At 37.3% G+C, this 15,312-nt stretch overlaps 1 protein-coding gene across 2 annotated transcripts; it reads right to left on the minus strand.

Annotated features, from left to right (window-relative positions):
* Positions 1–3,421: 3,421 nt before the first annotated feature.
* On the minus strand, positions 3,422–12,038 carry tmem154 (transmembrane protein 154). Of its 2 annotated transcripts, none has more exons than XM_079372468.1 (9): positions 11,772–12,038; positions 10,663–10,746; positions 9,759–9,818; positions 9,489–9,542; positions 9,139–9,291; positions 8,580–8,634; positions 7,266–7,342; positions 6,535–6,572; positions 3,422–4,455 (listed from the first exon to the last, which is right to left on the minus strand). In XM_079372468.1, exons 1-8 carry the CDS (start codon positions 11,863–11,865, stop codon positions 6,541–6,543), a joined length of 609 nt encoding a protein of 202 aa, XP_079228594.1. In that variant the 5' UTR covers positions 11,866–12,038; the 3' UTR covers positions 3,422–4,455; positions 6,535–6,540. The 2 variants fall into 2 exon arrangements, with proteins under 2 accessions (XP_079228594.1, XP_079228593.1); XM_079372467.1 differs by having other exon boundaries at positions 9,139–9,309.
* Between the last annotated feature and the right edge of the window lie 3,274 nt (positions 12,039–15,312).

A 15,312-nucleotide genomic window follows, 5' to 3' on the forward strand; every position in this document is an offset into this window, starting at 1 on the left:
TATAAATAATAATTCCTACCAATGACATGTAACACCTGTGATTACCATCAATAATCATTATCAACGATGACGGTAATACTGTGTTTTAAATTGTTAAATAGCATTTCTGTCTGCATACAGTTTCCTGCATGTAGTAACAATATAAAACTCAGATTTTTAGACAAAGGAGTGTCTAGAAAGGTGATGTACATGTCATAAAAGTATATAAATAATAAACAGATCAAATTGAAATCCCATGTTTTATAGTGTATTAAAAATTATGTTGGATGGACACTTAGACCTGATTCTTTTTCCAGCAAACTGGGTATTGTTTAATCATAGACACAAAAAAAAAAAAAAAAAAACACAGGTTATTGTGGATTAGCTTGCTGCTGCTTTTAGTGCCGCTCCTCAAATTAGCTCTTCAGTGCCAACCATGGTTAGCTTTGGCTCATGGTCATTTTCATGCTCGCTATCTGGATTCTCCAGGGAGAGTCTGAAAGCCTGAGATATCACTAAGCCCCAAACATGTGATCCTGAGGAGTGTAGAATTGAGACTGGCATCTGGTCAATGACTACTAAAAAGCAGAACCTGGAAACAAAAGAGGATTGTAAATATCCTCTCTTTGTCAATAAATATTCTCAGTAGCTTTGTGCTTTCATGGAAAATGTTAAACCACTTCCAAACGAAATATTCACTATGAGCTGTATAGACTTTTATTGAAATCATCTTTTTGTGCTGCTTTGTTTGTTTTGTCAGTGAAGCTAAACACTAAATCAGATGAGCTTCAGTAGTGGATGTGCAGAGACAAAATGATAAGACCCTCTCAATATTTACATAAACATCCAAATGAGAACTATTCCCACGTTTAATGCATCAAACTGTTCATTTTTGTTCAATGTTTAGTCATTTTTTCTTTAAAAAAATACCTTTTTCAGGCATTTTTTGTCTTAGATTGTTCATTTAAAGGATTTTTGCAAACCTAAAGGGATATGTGTTTCACATAAAAACTGCAAAAAATAATAATGTACTTATATACAGTATATTTATGGTTTCTTTAGAAGAAGTGTCTGATGACTTAAACAATTGATGAAAATTGTCAAGCATCTTTGTTTTATATTGATTTATCTATTCAGGAGAATCTGTTAAAGCTAACCTTACAATTTCAAAAACTCATAATGTGTCTATTTTTCCTCTTATACCTTAAAAGTATTATAGAAGACACACGCACTCACAGTTATAGCCACATGTAATGAGTAATTTTTAAATTATTTTGTCTAATCAGTGAATCAGTCTATTATATATGGCAGTGTAAAGATTCACAGTTAAAATTGCTCATCACAACCACAAAGGACCAAACATAAACCTATTGTTAACCAACACACATGTTGCATGTTTTCCACTCAAAGACTGCCCCAAAGAGTGAATGTGAATATTGCAACAGACGGATGATTCTCTGAAACGTCACAGCTCTTGAAGGCAAACAAACAGAGCTGCTGGTGAGGCTGTGAAATGGAGCTGATAGAGTGTGACAGGCCTGCTGGGTTTACACTAATTCAGTCTACAAAGATGATCACATTCAAAGAGTTGGGACACTGGTTGTGAAAACATCACATTTCTGTTCACAGTGACATGCATGGATTTAATCAGGATTATAAAACTTTGCATTTGTCTTGTAAAAGTATCTGGTGTGAGACAAGTTGGTGAATGAAAATCAGCTGAAACTAGTATCCTACTTCATGCTAAGATTCATAACCATAATACCCACAGTGATGTCTGGCAAGAAGGATTACTGCTTTGTTTACATGTGAACCAGTTCAACCAGAATTTGCCAATGCTGATCTCCATTGGGGAAAGAAAAACTTTATGTATATATTTTTTATTATGTATGTATGTATGTATGTGTGTGCGTGTGTGTATGTGTGTGTGTGTGTGTACGTGCGCGTGTGTATCAATATCTTGATTCATTAGCACGCTGTTTAAAAAGTCAAGTGATTGTAACACATTTCACATAAAAGCATCGACATTTTGCTCCATAATAAAAGAAAAAAACAAAAATAGTTTGAAAATGAAAATGTAATTATCTACAGAAATGTTTTGGATTGCTGTGAAAATAAAACTCTGTACATGCAGACCATAGTTAATATAGTTATCATAGTTCTAAATTATAAATCAAGAGTCAATTAACAATTCTGTTAACAATCATGAAGCAAAGACAATAAGCAAGAAACTTACAACCAAGTTATTAACAGACAGACACAGAGTTGAGTTACCTGAGTAAACAGATTTTTTTTTCAGGTGTCACATGATGAATATGAAAATGTCAATGTTTAGTCAGCATGTTTGAGCAGCCAGACAGCAGTGATGATGCAGACAGTGTGAGCTGATGGACAGGACTGCCGTCTGGAAATCTAATGAGAAAGTGAAAAAAAAAGGAGTACAAGACTTCTCTCTCATTTGTATTCATTGGTTAGAGTGAATTGTCCATCCTTGCTCTCAGAATCCTATCAGACAAACAGTGCAGTATAGATAATAGAGCACACTTCTCAGCAATTGTACAAAAACAGGTGAAGAGATGGAATCACATTGATCTAAATGATTTACTTTTATCATTATGAGCTACCAGTTGTTTGAGGCCATGTTGTTGTACTTCATGGAGAGTCATGTTATCTTTATCAGGAAAGAGAAAGAGAAATGCTCAGAGTGTCTTTCTGCAAAATATTCAAGTAATTCATCAGAATCGGAAATGAAATTCAGATTTATTGCCAAGTACGTTCACGCACAAGGAATTTGACTTGAATTTAATTTGTTTTGGTGCAAAAATGATGAACACAGAAGTCAAATAAAGAAGTAAAAGGCAAGTTAAAGACAGAAATATTACTGCCAAGGGAATTAACAGGAAGATAAAACAGCGTAAAATATAAAAACAGATGTAAAAAGTGGAAGAGCTGCACGGTTGTGCAGGTCTGTGTGTCACATTGGGGTCCTACTCATCTCTTATAAAAACACACTCACAATCCATCCTCCCTTCTTCAAAGTTGTAACACAATACACAGAGATGTCCTCCATTCAAGTGTTGAGCGGTGCTTCCCATGAACTCATTGGAAGGACAAACTGAGTACAATGGTTGTGATGAAGATTGTAGGTTACTTTAAATATGACACTCTGCTTGTTAACAACAGCTGAGCATGGACACATTGTGGTACAAACAAGATGTCAGGCTAACAGAGGTTGTGAAAGACATCTGGTTAAGCTGAAGAAGTGAAGACCGTCTGTCAGCTGAATGAGTTGGAAGCAGGAACATGGTTACCTTACTGTGATGCTATAAAACACATCTTCAAACCTATCTTAATATGATATATTCTCTGTGAACCAGAGAGGGGGGGGGGTTGTGGATATATTTCAGTCTAGTTAATGCCAGTTAATTAGTCTTAGAAATAATTCAAATATTTACAAACACTTTATTTATTGAAATCAACAAAAAGCAATACCAAAGCCTTAGCTGAAATATTTACAGAAGATATTCCTTTAAAAATATTAACTTTGTTTTCCGTTCTCTCATATTTACACTGCAAGAAACTGCAAAATACTGACTGATACGTTTAGAAAGGTTGCATTCATTTTAAGATCTGAATCATGACGGCTTTGATCAACACTTTATAGTACAAACTAAAAGCAAAACATTTGAACATGCAGCATCTTCAGACAGGGTTATTATGGATGGTGAGATGATAATCTTATCAGAAGCAGCTTTAAGAAAAGCTGTTTCAGCAACAAGCAAGAATTTATCAGAAGACGCAGAGATAGAATCGGACTGATTTCACACTCTGAGATTTCTGTTTCGGAAAGAAAAAAAACAAGTTTCTCAATAAGCCGTGTGCAGGCGTGAAAAGGAGAGGCCTTCCCTGTCATGCATGCCTGCAGTCTTCAGCAGGATATTTCCCCATAAGACCTGCAGCTGGAGGCAGTCGCCCAGTTTAAACACAACAAAGAGAAACCACCAGCAGAAACTATGAGCACTCATATCTGTATGTGCAGGGGAGGGATTCAGTATTGCCCTAGTGCACTTTTGGACAATAACAAACTCTTTAGCAGTAAGAGCATTAGCAGAAAAGAGGTTATTTAGTAGCTGTACTGTGTTTATGTTACTTTTCAATGTGTGTGGACAGAAGGTTTTGTTCATTTCTGTTTGATTATTGCCACAAAAAAAATGACAATTTCAATAAAACAGAGGCAAAGCATGACAAACAATACATCATAGGGTAAATATCACTTTGGAGCCACTATTTAAAAAGTTTCAGTCAGATTTTTGCATGTCGCTGTCCATTGTGAGTGCCTTCACATGTGATGACGTGGTTTCCTGGCAGTCAGATTAATTCCTGTGGTCACAGATGTTGTTCGAAGGTTGGACACTACAAGTTGGCAGAGAAGCATTGTTGGCTGTGTCCTTTTATAATGAGAGAGAGTTTCCTAACCTGTTGTAAAGGAGTCATGGGAGAGAGAGAGAGAGAGAGAGAGAGAGAGAGAGAGAGGACACTGTCAGAGTCAGAGACAGACAGAGGGGAGCAGAGACAGAGGTCACTTCACTGTGATGATGGTACTGACTTCACAGTTATTTCTTCAGTTACAGTCTGGTGAAGTGTTGCAGCTAAGATAACTTCCCGAAACAATATTAAACTTGTCAAATGCAAAACTGTCAGGGATATTAACAGGAAAGTAGATAAGGGATTCATGAAAGGATATACGGGACTCCGTGAAATATATTACAAAAAAGGAGAGATATAATATGAGAATTTAAAATCACGGCAATAAAATGTAGACGTGTCACCACTCCCTCGTGTGTGTTCACTAAATGCCTATGACACAGTTAAACCGCTTCTTCTTTATTATCCACAGATCCAATGTCGAGTGTGGGAAAATGAACGGCTTCATTGACAAGAACTCAAGATACTTGTGGCCTTTTGAAAAGGATACGTCCTTAGTGAGCAAAGCCCACGTCCTTATTTTGCCCTTATATGCACTATTACGCGCCACATAACCCTCAGTGGCCACCACATCTCAAACAGCATTACCAAGGTCTAATTTATACCAGCTAGTATTGAAGTTGTAATATAATCTACCCATACCTGCCTGCTCGATGGCCCCATAAAGATGGCAGTGATCTGTAAAGTGTAATGAGGTAGCTTTTGCTGTGATGAAAAGCTTTAAATATAGTTAGAGGAACTTGAATAGAAGGTCATCCAAAGCTTTGTTGCTGTCGCCATTGGCCAACACACTATAAAAGGGTATATCACATTATTTCAAAGAGAAATTACAAAGGGCCACAAGGTCAATCAACAAATCTCACCAAGTTAAACTAAAACACACAACACAAACTAAAAGTACAAACGGCACAAAAGAACTAAAAAAATTTGAATTAAAAGAAAAACTGGACTCTTCAAGTAAAACGTGTTCTTCTTTGTGTTGCTTGAGGCTCGGACTCGAACAGAAAGAGTTAGCACCGAGATCATATGTTTTATGGAGCGTTAAGCAAGTTGAGGGTTGGTGGAGACCAAAACTAAAGGAGTCATTCTTGTTGGACTCAGTTTGACTTTTAAGTAAACAAATGATTAGGGATTACCCATTGAGCAGAATCAAATCAGTTAGAGGCTCACAAGAACAAAAACTTTAAAAAGTGAGACCATGGTTGTGTTTTCAGCTTATTGTGCTGCTACTACGTGCCTTAAAATGGGATACTTGATGAAACAGCTGTAAATATTAAAATGAACTTCTCACTTCTGACATTAGTGTCCCAAATTGTACTTACTCTTCTTTGGTATGTGTTGGGCTCTTTTTTTCTTTTTTTATTAATACTTAACCAAAATATTATTCTGTCTGTCTGCAGCTCTCACAGTATCTTTTATTTCTCCAATTTGATCCACTGTTGTTCCTAATTTGCTGAGGAATTTAACAGCTGTTGCAGTAGATGGCATCACTTTGTGCAACAACAGCAGCTGTAACATTACATTTCCTTCTGTTTAGAGCTCTCTTGTGTAACCTGATGGATACAGAGAACCTCTGTGTTCAATGAAAATTCCCTCTATAACCCTTAGCCTGCAAATAAAATCCTGAGAAAAAGTGGTGTGTACATGACATTGGTCAACAATTCTCTGAGTGGACCTTGACCTGGCCTTCCCAGCCCTTTCAGTAAGAAGACTATCCATGGGTTAAGTTGCACCACACTTCCAAGCATGCTTGTTCTAATCGCTAACAGATGTTACAAGTATTTGTGCTTCTAAACACTACCATGTGTAATGATGAAAGGGTCAGAGGTCATGAGTCTCAGCAATACTGAAAGCAGCTAGTGCATCAAAACAAACAGAGGCTGGCATCAAAAGGAATCTGCTTGGATGATTCATATATGCATTTTAGTTTTTGAGTATATTTTAAATAAGACACTTCATTAGAAGTTGGTTGTATAGCCACCTGCGTCATAATATATCAACAAAAAGTGCCTTTAATCATGGGCAGTGAACTGAATGAGCTTACAAACTGTAACTGTAATGCCCGCTTACCATAACTCATGCTTGTTTAGAGTCCTCTGCAGCATCACCTTGAAAACAAACACAACGTATAATCACTTTCCATTTGTCCTTCATGCCATGCAAATGTTCCAAACTAATTTTCACCATTAGGTGTGAAATTCAGATACAAAATAACCTTGTGAAAATGTGTCAGCCCACGAGTGACAGTGTAGAATGAAGACCCTGTCTGAGCACCTCTTTTGCGAAGCAGTTATAACAATCAGCGCAACAGCGGCCTCTGCTGGATAAACTGCTCAATAATCTGACTGAGTAATATTTATATATATATATATATATATATATATATAAGCCACAGTTGTGTGGACATTCTCTCATACATTTTTTTTAAGCACACATCGTATGTCATTTTTTTTTTACTAATTTCATTTTAGATACGGGAATATATTTTTCTGCATGCATAACTTGTACAGCCTTTAAAAACAGTTCTAGTCAGTAAAGGCAACCACCCATGCAGCAATGGTCAACACTACAGACCAAGCCCAAATGTCATCTAACTACATAAAAACATACTCTGAACTAACATTAAATACACAAACAGCAAGCCTGGGAGGAACATGAACTACAAACTTAACAAACTAGGCTCTCAGTCCAGCACAAGTTGTAATAGGAAACAAAGCTTACACATAGGGATTGTTTCTTTTTTTTTCAAATCATGATTTAAAAGTGTCCTCAAATGTTTGGCTTCTTTTGAAAATACCTACCATCCTTTTTCATCCACTGGTCCAACTCTTCCATCTCTAACTCCAGGACTGAGGGGACATCCTCTTCAAACATGGGCCTGAGGGTACAAATGGGTTCAGATAATCACAAAACACATGTCAACAAATAACCTCAGCTATACCAGTGGAACATTCTGCTGCTAGTAGCAACCATGCTAGTGGAACTTCATAGCAGTGAGACACACACACACACACACACACACACACACACACACACACACAAACACAAACACTCGGACGTATCACCTGAATGTAATAGATGTCTTCAGTGGCTACTCTTATTCATAGTTTTATTTTGTGGCCAAAGATTAATTCTTTCTGGATTGATATCTGCAAAATTCATTCTGAGGTCATGAACACTTCAATTAAACCAGAGCCTCTGCTCATCATTCCGGGAACATCTCTGACCTCTAGCGAACTAAGTGCAACGCAGCGACAATTTCTATCTTATTGTGTCGTCACAGCAAAAAAAAATCAGTTATTACTTCGTGAAAAAGCGCAACTGTACCTACCTCTAAGATATGGTTAGAAATGCTGACTAACACTCTCCACTTGGAGAGGATAAGATATGTTCTGAAGGACAGAACATATCATATCTTGTATCTGATGGTTTACTTTACTTTATTGAGAAATAAGTTTTTTACACTCTGTGAAATCCTGAAACACACATGCATAAACAGGATCATGCACAGAGATGTAAGAGTGAGGAGGGGGGGTTCAGTGCCTTGCTCAAGGGGCACCTCAGCAGTTGCCAGGAAGTGGTCTTGCACCTCTCCAGTTACCAGACCAACTTCCAGATTTTTGGCCCGCACCGGAACTCGAACCGGCGAATCCCCGGTTCCCAACCCAAGTCTGTACGGACTGAGCTACTGCCATGGCGCCCCGTAGTGGCAGTAGTTGAATACAACAGTGCCTGTCCGAACACACTCTGTAGAGCTACTGAGATGGCTGAAGAGTGAAGGTCTCTAAGGGGGTAGGGGTTGGATGGGCAGGTTTTTTTTTTTGTTTTATTTGTACTCTGTTTGGTTCTCTTTTCTCTACATTGCATGTTATTGCACTTTATTTCTTAATTATCTTATTTAAAAATTACTTCTTTGCATCATTATATCTGAGCTTTAAATAAGTTCAGAATTACATGCACATTGTAATAACTATAAAAACGAGCCTGCTCTATATTGTTAAATGTATGTACCATCAACAGTGAATCCTCTTTTCAATCGATTAATATTTTACAAGGTCAGCAGAGGTAATTGAAATGATCAGCTGCAACAAAAAAAGGATGTTTTTGATACTTACATTGGCACCTTTTCTGTGCTGGGTCCATCCAAATATGGATCTTCTTTCCTCAGCTCTATGAGAAGAGAACATTGTTAGTATTGCAAATAGCACGAGTATGTAATTGGTGTCGGTCTGCATTGACGTTAAAAGATCCAAAAGCTAAGTTATATATCATAAGTTGATATATTATAATATTAATGAAAGTATATATGACACATAGATGATTCAAGATTCACACTCAAAAATGTACTGACTTTGATTTTTCTTCCCATTTAACACTTGTGTTATATATGGTCATGCACATAATTGTGGTATATTCCTTTTGAGTCATGATGTTGGGGTTAGAAGGTTTTAAATAAATGATTATTAACAGTTTAGTGACATTTTAGGCTTCAAAGGACAATACATAGGCATCACTTCAAACAGATGCACTTCCTATTTATTTTATTTATTTCTCCTATTTTTGGTAAGAAAGAAAGTTTTCCATTGCATAGCCCTACAAATAAAAACACAACATAAGGCTTACACCCTCCTCAGGGTTCAGGGTTCAATGTGTCCCATCCTGTAATGGACAAACCTTGATTTCTGGCTTTGTTGTTCCACTTGCGGTTGATGAAAATACCACTAACTATCATGCCGATAATGACAACCACCAGCACCACAGGGATCAGGATGATGATGGGACTCAAATCCCCATCCTCATTTCCTTCATCTGGTGGGGAGGTTGAATCTGAAGCGAAGGGGTCCACTGTTAGTTCAGAAAAAGTCAGTCGTCAGTCAAACTGTGTTTAAACAACGTCCTGTCTCCTGCTGCAGTATTCGACTTATTCTGTCATTTATGGTCCATAAACAGTAATAAGGGATTTGTATATTTACAGAGTTCAAAAGACACATCAGTCCTGTTACCACAGTCTATGTCTGACATACTTTCGACAAGGATATCTCCTGAGCCCTCAGTTTTGTCTGCTGCGTTTGTTCCATCTGAAAAAACAGCAGAGAGAAAAATAACTGAAATGAGCCATTCATTTCTGTCAGTGCACTCGTTTTTTCTTCCTAAAGGGCATGGAAAAGATCATGAACTGAATTTTCTTTCATTTGTGTTTTTCCCCCTAAGAGTTTTTTTTGTTTTTTGTTTTTGTTTCTGGCACCATATAAGCAAAAATCCACCAGGTAGAATGAAAGCTGTTTTGAACTGACCTGGGTCCTCTATGAGGATGGTCTCCGATGGTGTGGTGGCATCAGGATCAGTTGGGAGCTCTACAACCAGAGACAGTAGCATTATAAGGCCTAAATCTAAGGAGTGCAATGCTAATTATTTCTAAGGAGTCAATTTATTTTCTTGGCCTATAGTATAATGGCATCCCATTGATTTAAGAGCAGGTACATTCAAAGCTTTCAATAAATAAAATAAATTTTTAACAAAATACAAAGCAAATGGAGACCCTCAGAGAAACACAAGTACACCAGCTTGAACAGATGTGCACATGGGGGAAGAAGTAACCAGACCATGTATTAGTGCGAAAATAATGAACACACTGATTATATAATCTTCCTTTTAACTCTTTCAAGCAAAAGGACACATTATTATCAGGTTAATTTAAGTGTTGAAACTATAAGTATTGTTTAAATCCCATATTATAGTAGGCCTAAAATAAAAGTAGCATAAAAGGAACACTATCTACTCTGAAAAGTAGGAAACTTGAAAATATATGACAGAAATAGAGATGACAACATTTTAGATAAGTACTTGGGAGCAAAAACTGTGCTTATGTAGGTACGGACTAAATAGACTACTGGTTGGTATTTGACTTTAGACTTAATATAATCAATGAAATGTGTTCAAAATAAATTGATAGAGAAGGGATTCACAACAGGTAAGATGCTTTTAAACCAGTGAAGGTGGGCATCCTGATATCCTTGTGTTAAAAAGAGAGAAAAGCAGAGAAGTGTCCTGATTATTGTTTAATCCTTAAAGCATGAGATGTTTAAATGTGCCTGTTGTTTCAGTTGTTTTTAATTATTGTTAAATGACTCCTACTTGACTAAAGACACCAGAGTGTATTCTGATTTCAGATTATTAATGTTGTTATTGAAGTCCTACCTGAGGTGACTGTGTCACCCTCATCCACCACTTCTGTGTCATTTGTCTCCTCCGCTTCTGAACCATCTTCATCTTGACAGAACGCTGCAATTCAACACCGTATGTTACTTCAGAATCAACGCTGTCATGCCAGTGAAAATCATGGATTGAATCTTAAAGGAAGACATGCATCACTGTTACAAGTGAAACCTGTAAGTGAAAGATGACAGTTACTTCCAGCTGCCTAGTTTTAAAAAAAAAACAAACACAAAAAAAACATCTGCAGCTGTACAAAGTAACTGTCAAGTCAGTCACACAGGAAATACAAAGACAAAGACACCCATGTGTATGATTTGTTCGGGTTGTTACAGAAAGAGAAATGTTGCAAAATGTAAGCAGGGCGGGTAGACAGTTTAAAACATGTTGAGCAATTTGTTCCTGACACGAATGTGTCATGTTGTTATCTTGCTAAAGAAAATGACACAAGATTACACAATTTTAAAAGTGAGACGTTTGTGTGTCTTTTGAAAATTATGAATTTAACTGGTAATATAGCAATCAAGATTTAAAAAAAAATCCTAGTCCTGGCCTTGAAAGCAACATACAAAAGTTTTACATAAAAGAACAAAAAGAGAATCAAACAGAAATTTCATCCTCACATACTTTTGCACTTTTTATAAAGAAGACCTAATCATTTACATCTCATTAAATTAAATTATAAAACAAAGTTGTGCATAGTGATTGTAGTGCCCCAGAAAAAGCAAGTAGGCCTAAGTAAAGACCATTGTGTGAAAGTGAACTTAGAAGACTTTTTATTTGAGGGAGGAGGGATTAAAGTGACATATTGTAGATTGGGCTGAAAGTGGAATGAGCTGAGCAAGGGCGAGACTGGAAAGGAGTATTTCATGATCTAAGGTTGAGGTAATTGTAATCTCAAAGCTCTTTTGAACGATAAATACAGATTTTTTTCTAAAGACGTGTTTGAAATTCCCAGTACCTGTAACTAACACTCTTTAGTTCCAGTCAAGAAGTTACAGTCGCAGGATGAAGAGCAAAAGAGAAAGCAGGGAGGAGATCGAAAAGGTGAGAGTGCTGCTGAAAGAGTAAAGAAACTAATCTTCATGTCTTACCTGTGCGTGTCAGAGCCGTCAGCAGCAGCAGGAGAAGAAACAAAAGGGTCCTCAGCCGGGGGCCTCTCATATTACAAGGCCGCAAAGTAGACATAGTGCCATTGTGTGCCCGCTTCCTCCTCCTCTTCTGTTACAGCATCTCACTTCCTGATCTGACTAAACGTGAAATGGAAGAAAGAGAAGAAGAAAAAAAACACCCTCAAACTCACTTTGATAACTCACTCGGATGTGATGCAATGGACTTGTGTGCTTGTCGCCACAAGTTAGACGGCTCCCGGCACTAGTACAATCACATTCCTGCTGGTTAGGTATGTGGCCCTATGGAGGGGGGGGGGAGAAGCTGAACAAACTCTAAAAAAAGAAAAAAAAATTGTCAGAGCTCCTAGAGAGAGAGACAGCTGCTTGGATAGCAATCAGTAAATTATCTGTCTGCTACCTAAAATATTCCAAAGCTGTGCTGTTTGAGGTCGTGCAAAGCATTATGGTCACTCTCTGTGGTAAAAGCCTGATCATACATTCAAGTGTCATGCTATTATGATTATCTATGGCAGAAGTCTGTTGGCCTACTTTGAAAAGACACTGCTATCTTTCTTCTAACAGCAGAGTCCTGGTGTTAAAAACAGGTTTCAACAAGATGGCCAGAATAAGACATTCAAACACAGATTATGCCACTTCTTCTGCATGTTGCCAGTTTGTGTTCACAAGGTTGGGCAACGTTTGGTGTCAAAAATGCCCTGTAGGAGGTAACGTTAACCCGGATGCCACTTGTTCTGTGAGAACTAAAACACGTGGTTTCAAGAAACAGTAAATATGATCTGTCATCATTTAGCTTTCAATGCTGACATGCTGATGTTGAACTATGAACTTCATAAAATCGTATTTCATTGTGTTAGTATGCTAACATGTGCTAATAAGCACTACACAGCTGAGGGCTGATGGCAATTTTAAATAAAAAATATAACAAAAAAAAAAAAAAGATGAATAAAAGCAGTGTTCAATGTGACAACCAAAAATGACATTTAAAGACAGCTTTTGCTGCTGTTTGTGAATACTCATCTTTATCCAACTTAAGTCTTGTGAATCTTCTTCCAAATCATTTTATACACTGCACATTTGTCTTTTGAATGTCAGTTCTGTTGAATGATTACTCTGGTGTTCATGTTTATCTCTTCTTTGCATGGTGACATTGAGTGTTTCAAAAGGTGCCTATAAATAGAACGTATCATTATTATGATTATTTTTATTTACTGGTAGTCTGTACTTGTACGGTTGAGGACAAAATTATAATTCTTCCCTGGAAATGTGAGGACTCACGTTTAAACCAAACCAGTGGACCAAAATGTGCAGATTTAGCAATGAAAGCAGGAACCCTTCCTACACTCAATGTAGTTGCTCTGCTGAGCGTTGCATGCTTCATTCCTGTAAAAACCAAAGATGACAGTCATCAAATAAAAATAAAGAGGAATGATTGGTTTATCTGAGACAAAAAAAGAGGAAGAGGGGTAATTGTTGGGACACTGGCAGACATGATAGCAATGGACGTTGGAGGGCCCCCCAACTGATTCTGACTTTAGGGCACCAAGAAACTCTAGAACCGCTACTGTGTATCATAACCCTCTGTATATCATGCGGCTCTGAGCCGATGCTTAGGAGTGAATCCTTTCACTGACAGTGGCTTACCCTCAGTTCTCCTCATGGCAAAACTTTGTTTTGATTGGCCAGCATGCAGGCCAAACCCAATCACCTGTGAAGATTATACTGTAGGATCATACCATTATTTGAAAACAGAGAGGGCAGACGCTCCACTGTGAGTGAGACAGCAGATGATTGATTACAGTTCTGCTTCTGTTCTATGGATTTGTTCGCAGTTTTTATTACTATTTTTTTTCTTCAGCTGTGTATTTGCGCAATTCAAAAGTGTGATTCAAATATTAAACAAGAGTAAGAATGATTTTGTAACAGAATAAACACATAAAATGAGGCAATGAAAGGGCTTCTCATAAAACACTGAACGCAAAATGGCAACCAGGGGACAGACATGATGGCGATGAATGCTGGTTGGCGTTCCCCCCAACTGATTCTTGCTTTAGGGTCCCAAGAGACTAGAATTGTCACTGACAATGCTCACATGATTATATTGGAGGCATTATTTTAACCATAAACCCAATTTTGTTTGATGTGGATTTATAATATTTGCTAAAAAGGAAAGCACAGCAATTATAGAGTTAAATTAAATTCCTAAATATTGGACAAAAAGTGATAGATAAAAGATAGAGATAAGTAAAGACATAACAATTAACTCCGAAGAGACAGTCACATTAATGTCACAAAGTTCAAGTGGTAAAACACAAATAATGCCACTTCTTCTGAATACTAGAGTCTGTTCTCAGAAGGTGAGGCAATATTTTGTTATTCTTACAGAAGAAGAATGAGGGTTGAAGGGTAAGTTACTCAAGATGCCTCCTCTGCACTTGTGGCTGACGAGTTTTTAAGCAACCATAGTTAGTGTTAACTTGATGCTAACATGGTTATGCTTAGCAGGTTGTTCACTTACTTATTTTGCTATAAGAACTCAATGTCAATTTGACTAAAACTTTTGGATTTTAAGAAAACAAAAAATAACTTGAAGAGACGTGTTTTAGATCATTTGTCTTTAACAGTGGAGACAGCTCACTCTGAGTTTCATCAGTACTTCTTCACAAATGAGACTGCTGACTGGGTCTGGTCTCAACTGGCTTCATCTGAAGTCTCCTAAACTTCCATGATCAGTATCAGCACGTAGAGATGATCATCTTTTAATGGTTTGTGTCCAGTGTATTCCTCATAAAGTTGTTTATAATAACATCATAAAATATCATACGTTCTTGAAATATGGGTCTGGGTATCCTTGGATAATACGTAATTTATCTGAGAACCAATTTTAATTAACGGGTTTAATTCCCCTCATTTTCAAAGAAAAAACAAGATAACCGTTTCACTCTTTGTATCAAAAAAACAACAAACAAATCAATATTGGCCCGTTTTTCGATCTTCGTCTCTCCCTTTTCTCATTTTCCCTTTTAGAATTCAACATTGAAAAACAGATCAGCTGTTCCGTTTCTCGATTCGTACCAGGTCACGTGGTCTGGCTTTTTTTCAGCCGGCACGCGGAAGTGAAACTGTCAAAATAAAAGCAGGCACAGGATCTATCTCAGAGGGTGATAGATCATTAATAGATGCACTAGTCCAGGAAGAACTAGATAGCATATTACTGTTAATTATTTATCAGATGCCTAATGAAAAGCCATTTGTGACGGGTGTTATTTTGTATCTTCTTATCCTCTAAATGTCTGTAATTGCACTCAAGGGAAACTGTGGCAGTTGCTGGACATTTTCAACCACTGGCTGATTGGAGTCTGTTATCGCAATTAACAGAGGGAAGCTTGTACCACTGGTAATCTTCTGTCTGTCTGTCTATCTATCTACACACATGGGTTACTTTTTTCTGCATCTATTACCTAAATTCGTTTTGTGTTACCATACAGTCAAAGGCTACTAACAA

The sequence above is a fragment of the Symphodus melops genome, assembly GCF_947650265.1.
Source record: "Symphodus melops genome assembly, chromosome: 2".
Lineage (NCBI taxonomy): Eukaryota > Metazoa > Chordata > Actinopteri > Labriformes > Labridae > Symphodus > Symphodus melops.

What these genes read in the sequence shown, in the direction of transcription:
- tmem154 (XM_079372467.1), bottom strand. Translation starts at nt 11,865, where the DNA reads ATGTCTACTTTGCGGCCTTGTAATATGAGAGGCCCCCGGCTGAGGACC. An exon ending in GACGGCTCTGACACGCACAG is followed by an intron (nt 10,747 to 11,771) that starts GTAAGACATGAA and finishes GTTGAATTGCAG; the next exon opens with CGTTCTGTCAAGATGAAGAT. An exon ending in CCAGTGGATGAAAAAGGATG is followed by an intron (nt 6,573 to 7,265) that starts GTAGGTATTTTC and finishes TTTGTTTTCAAG; the next exon opens with GTGATGCTGCAGAGGACTCT.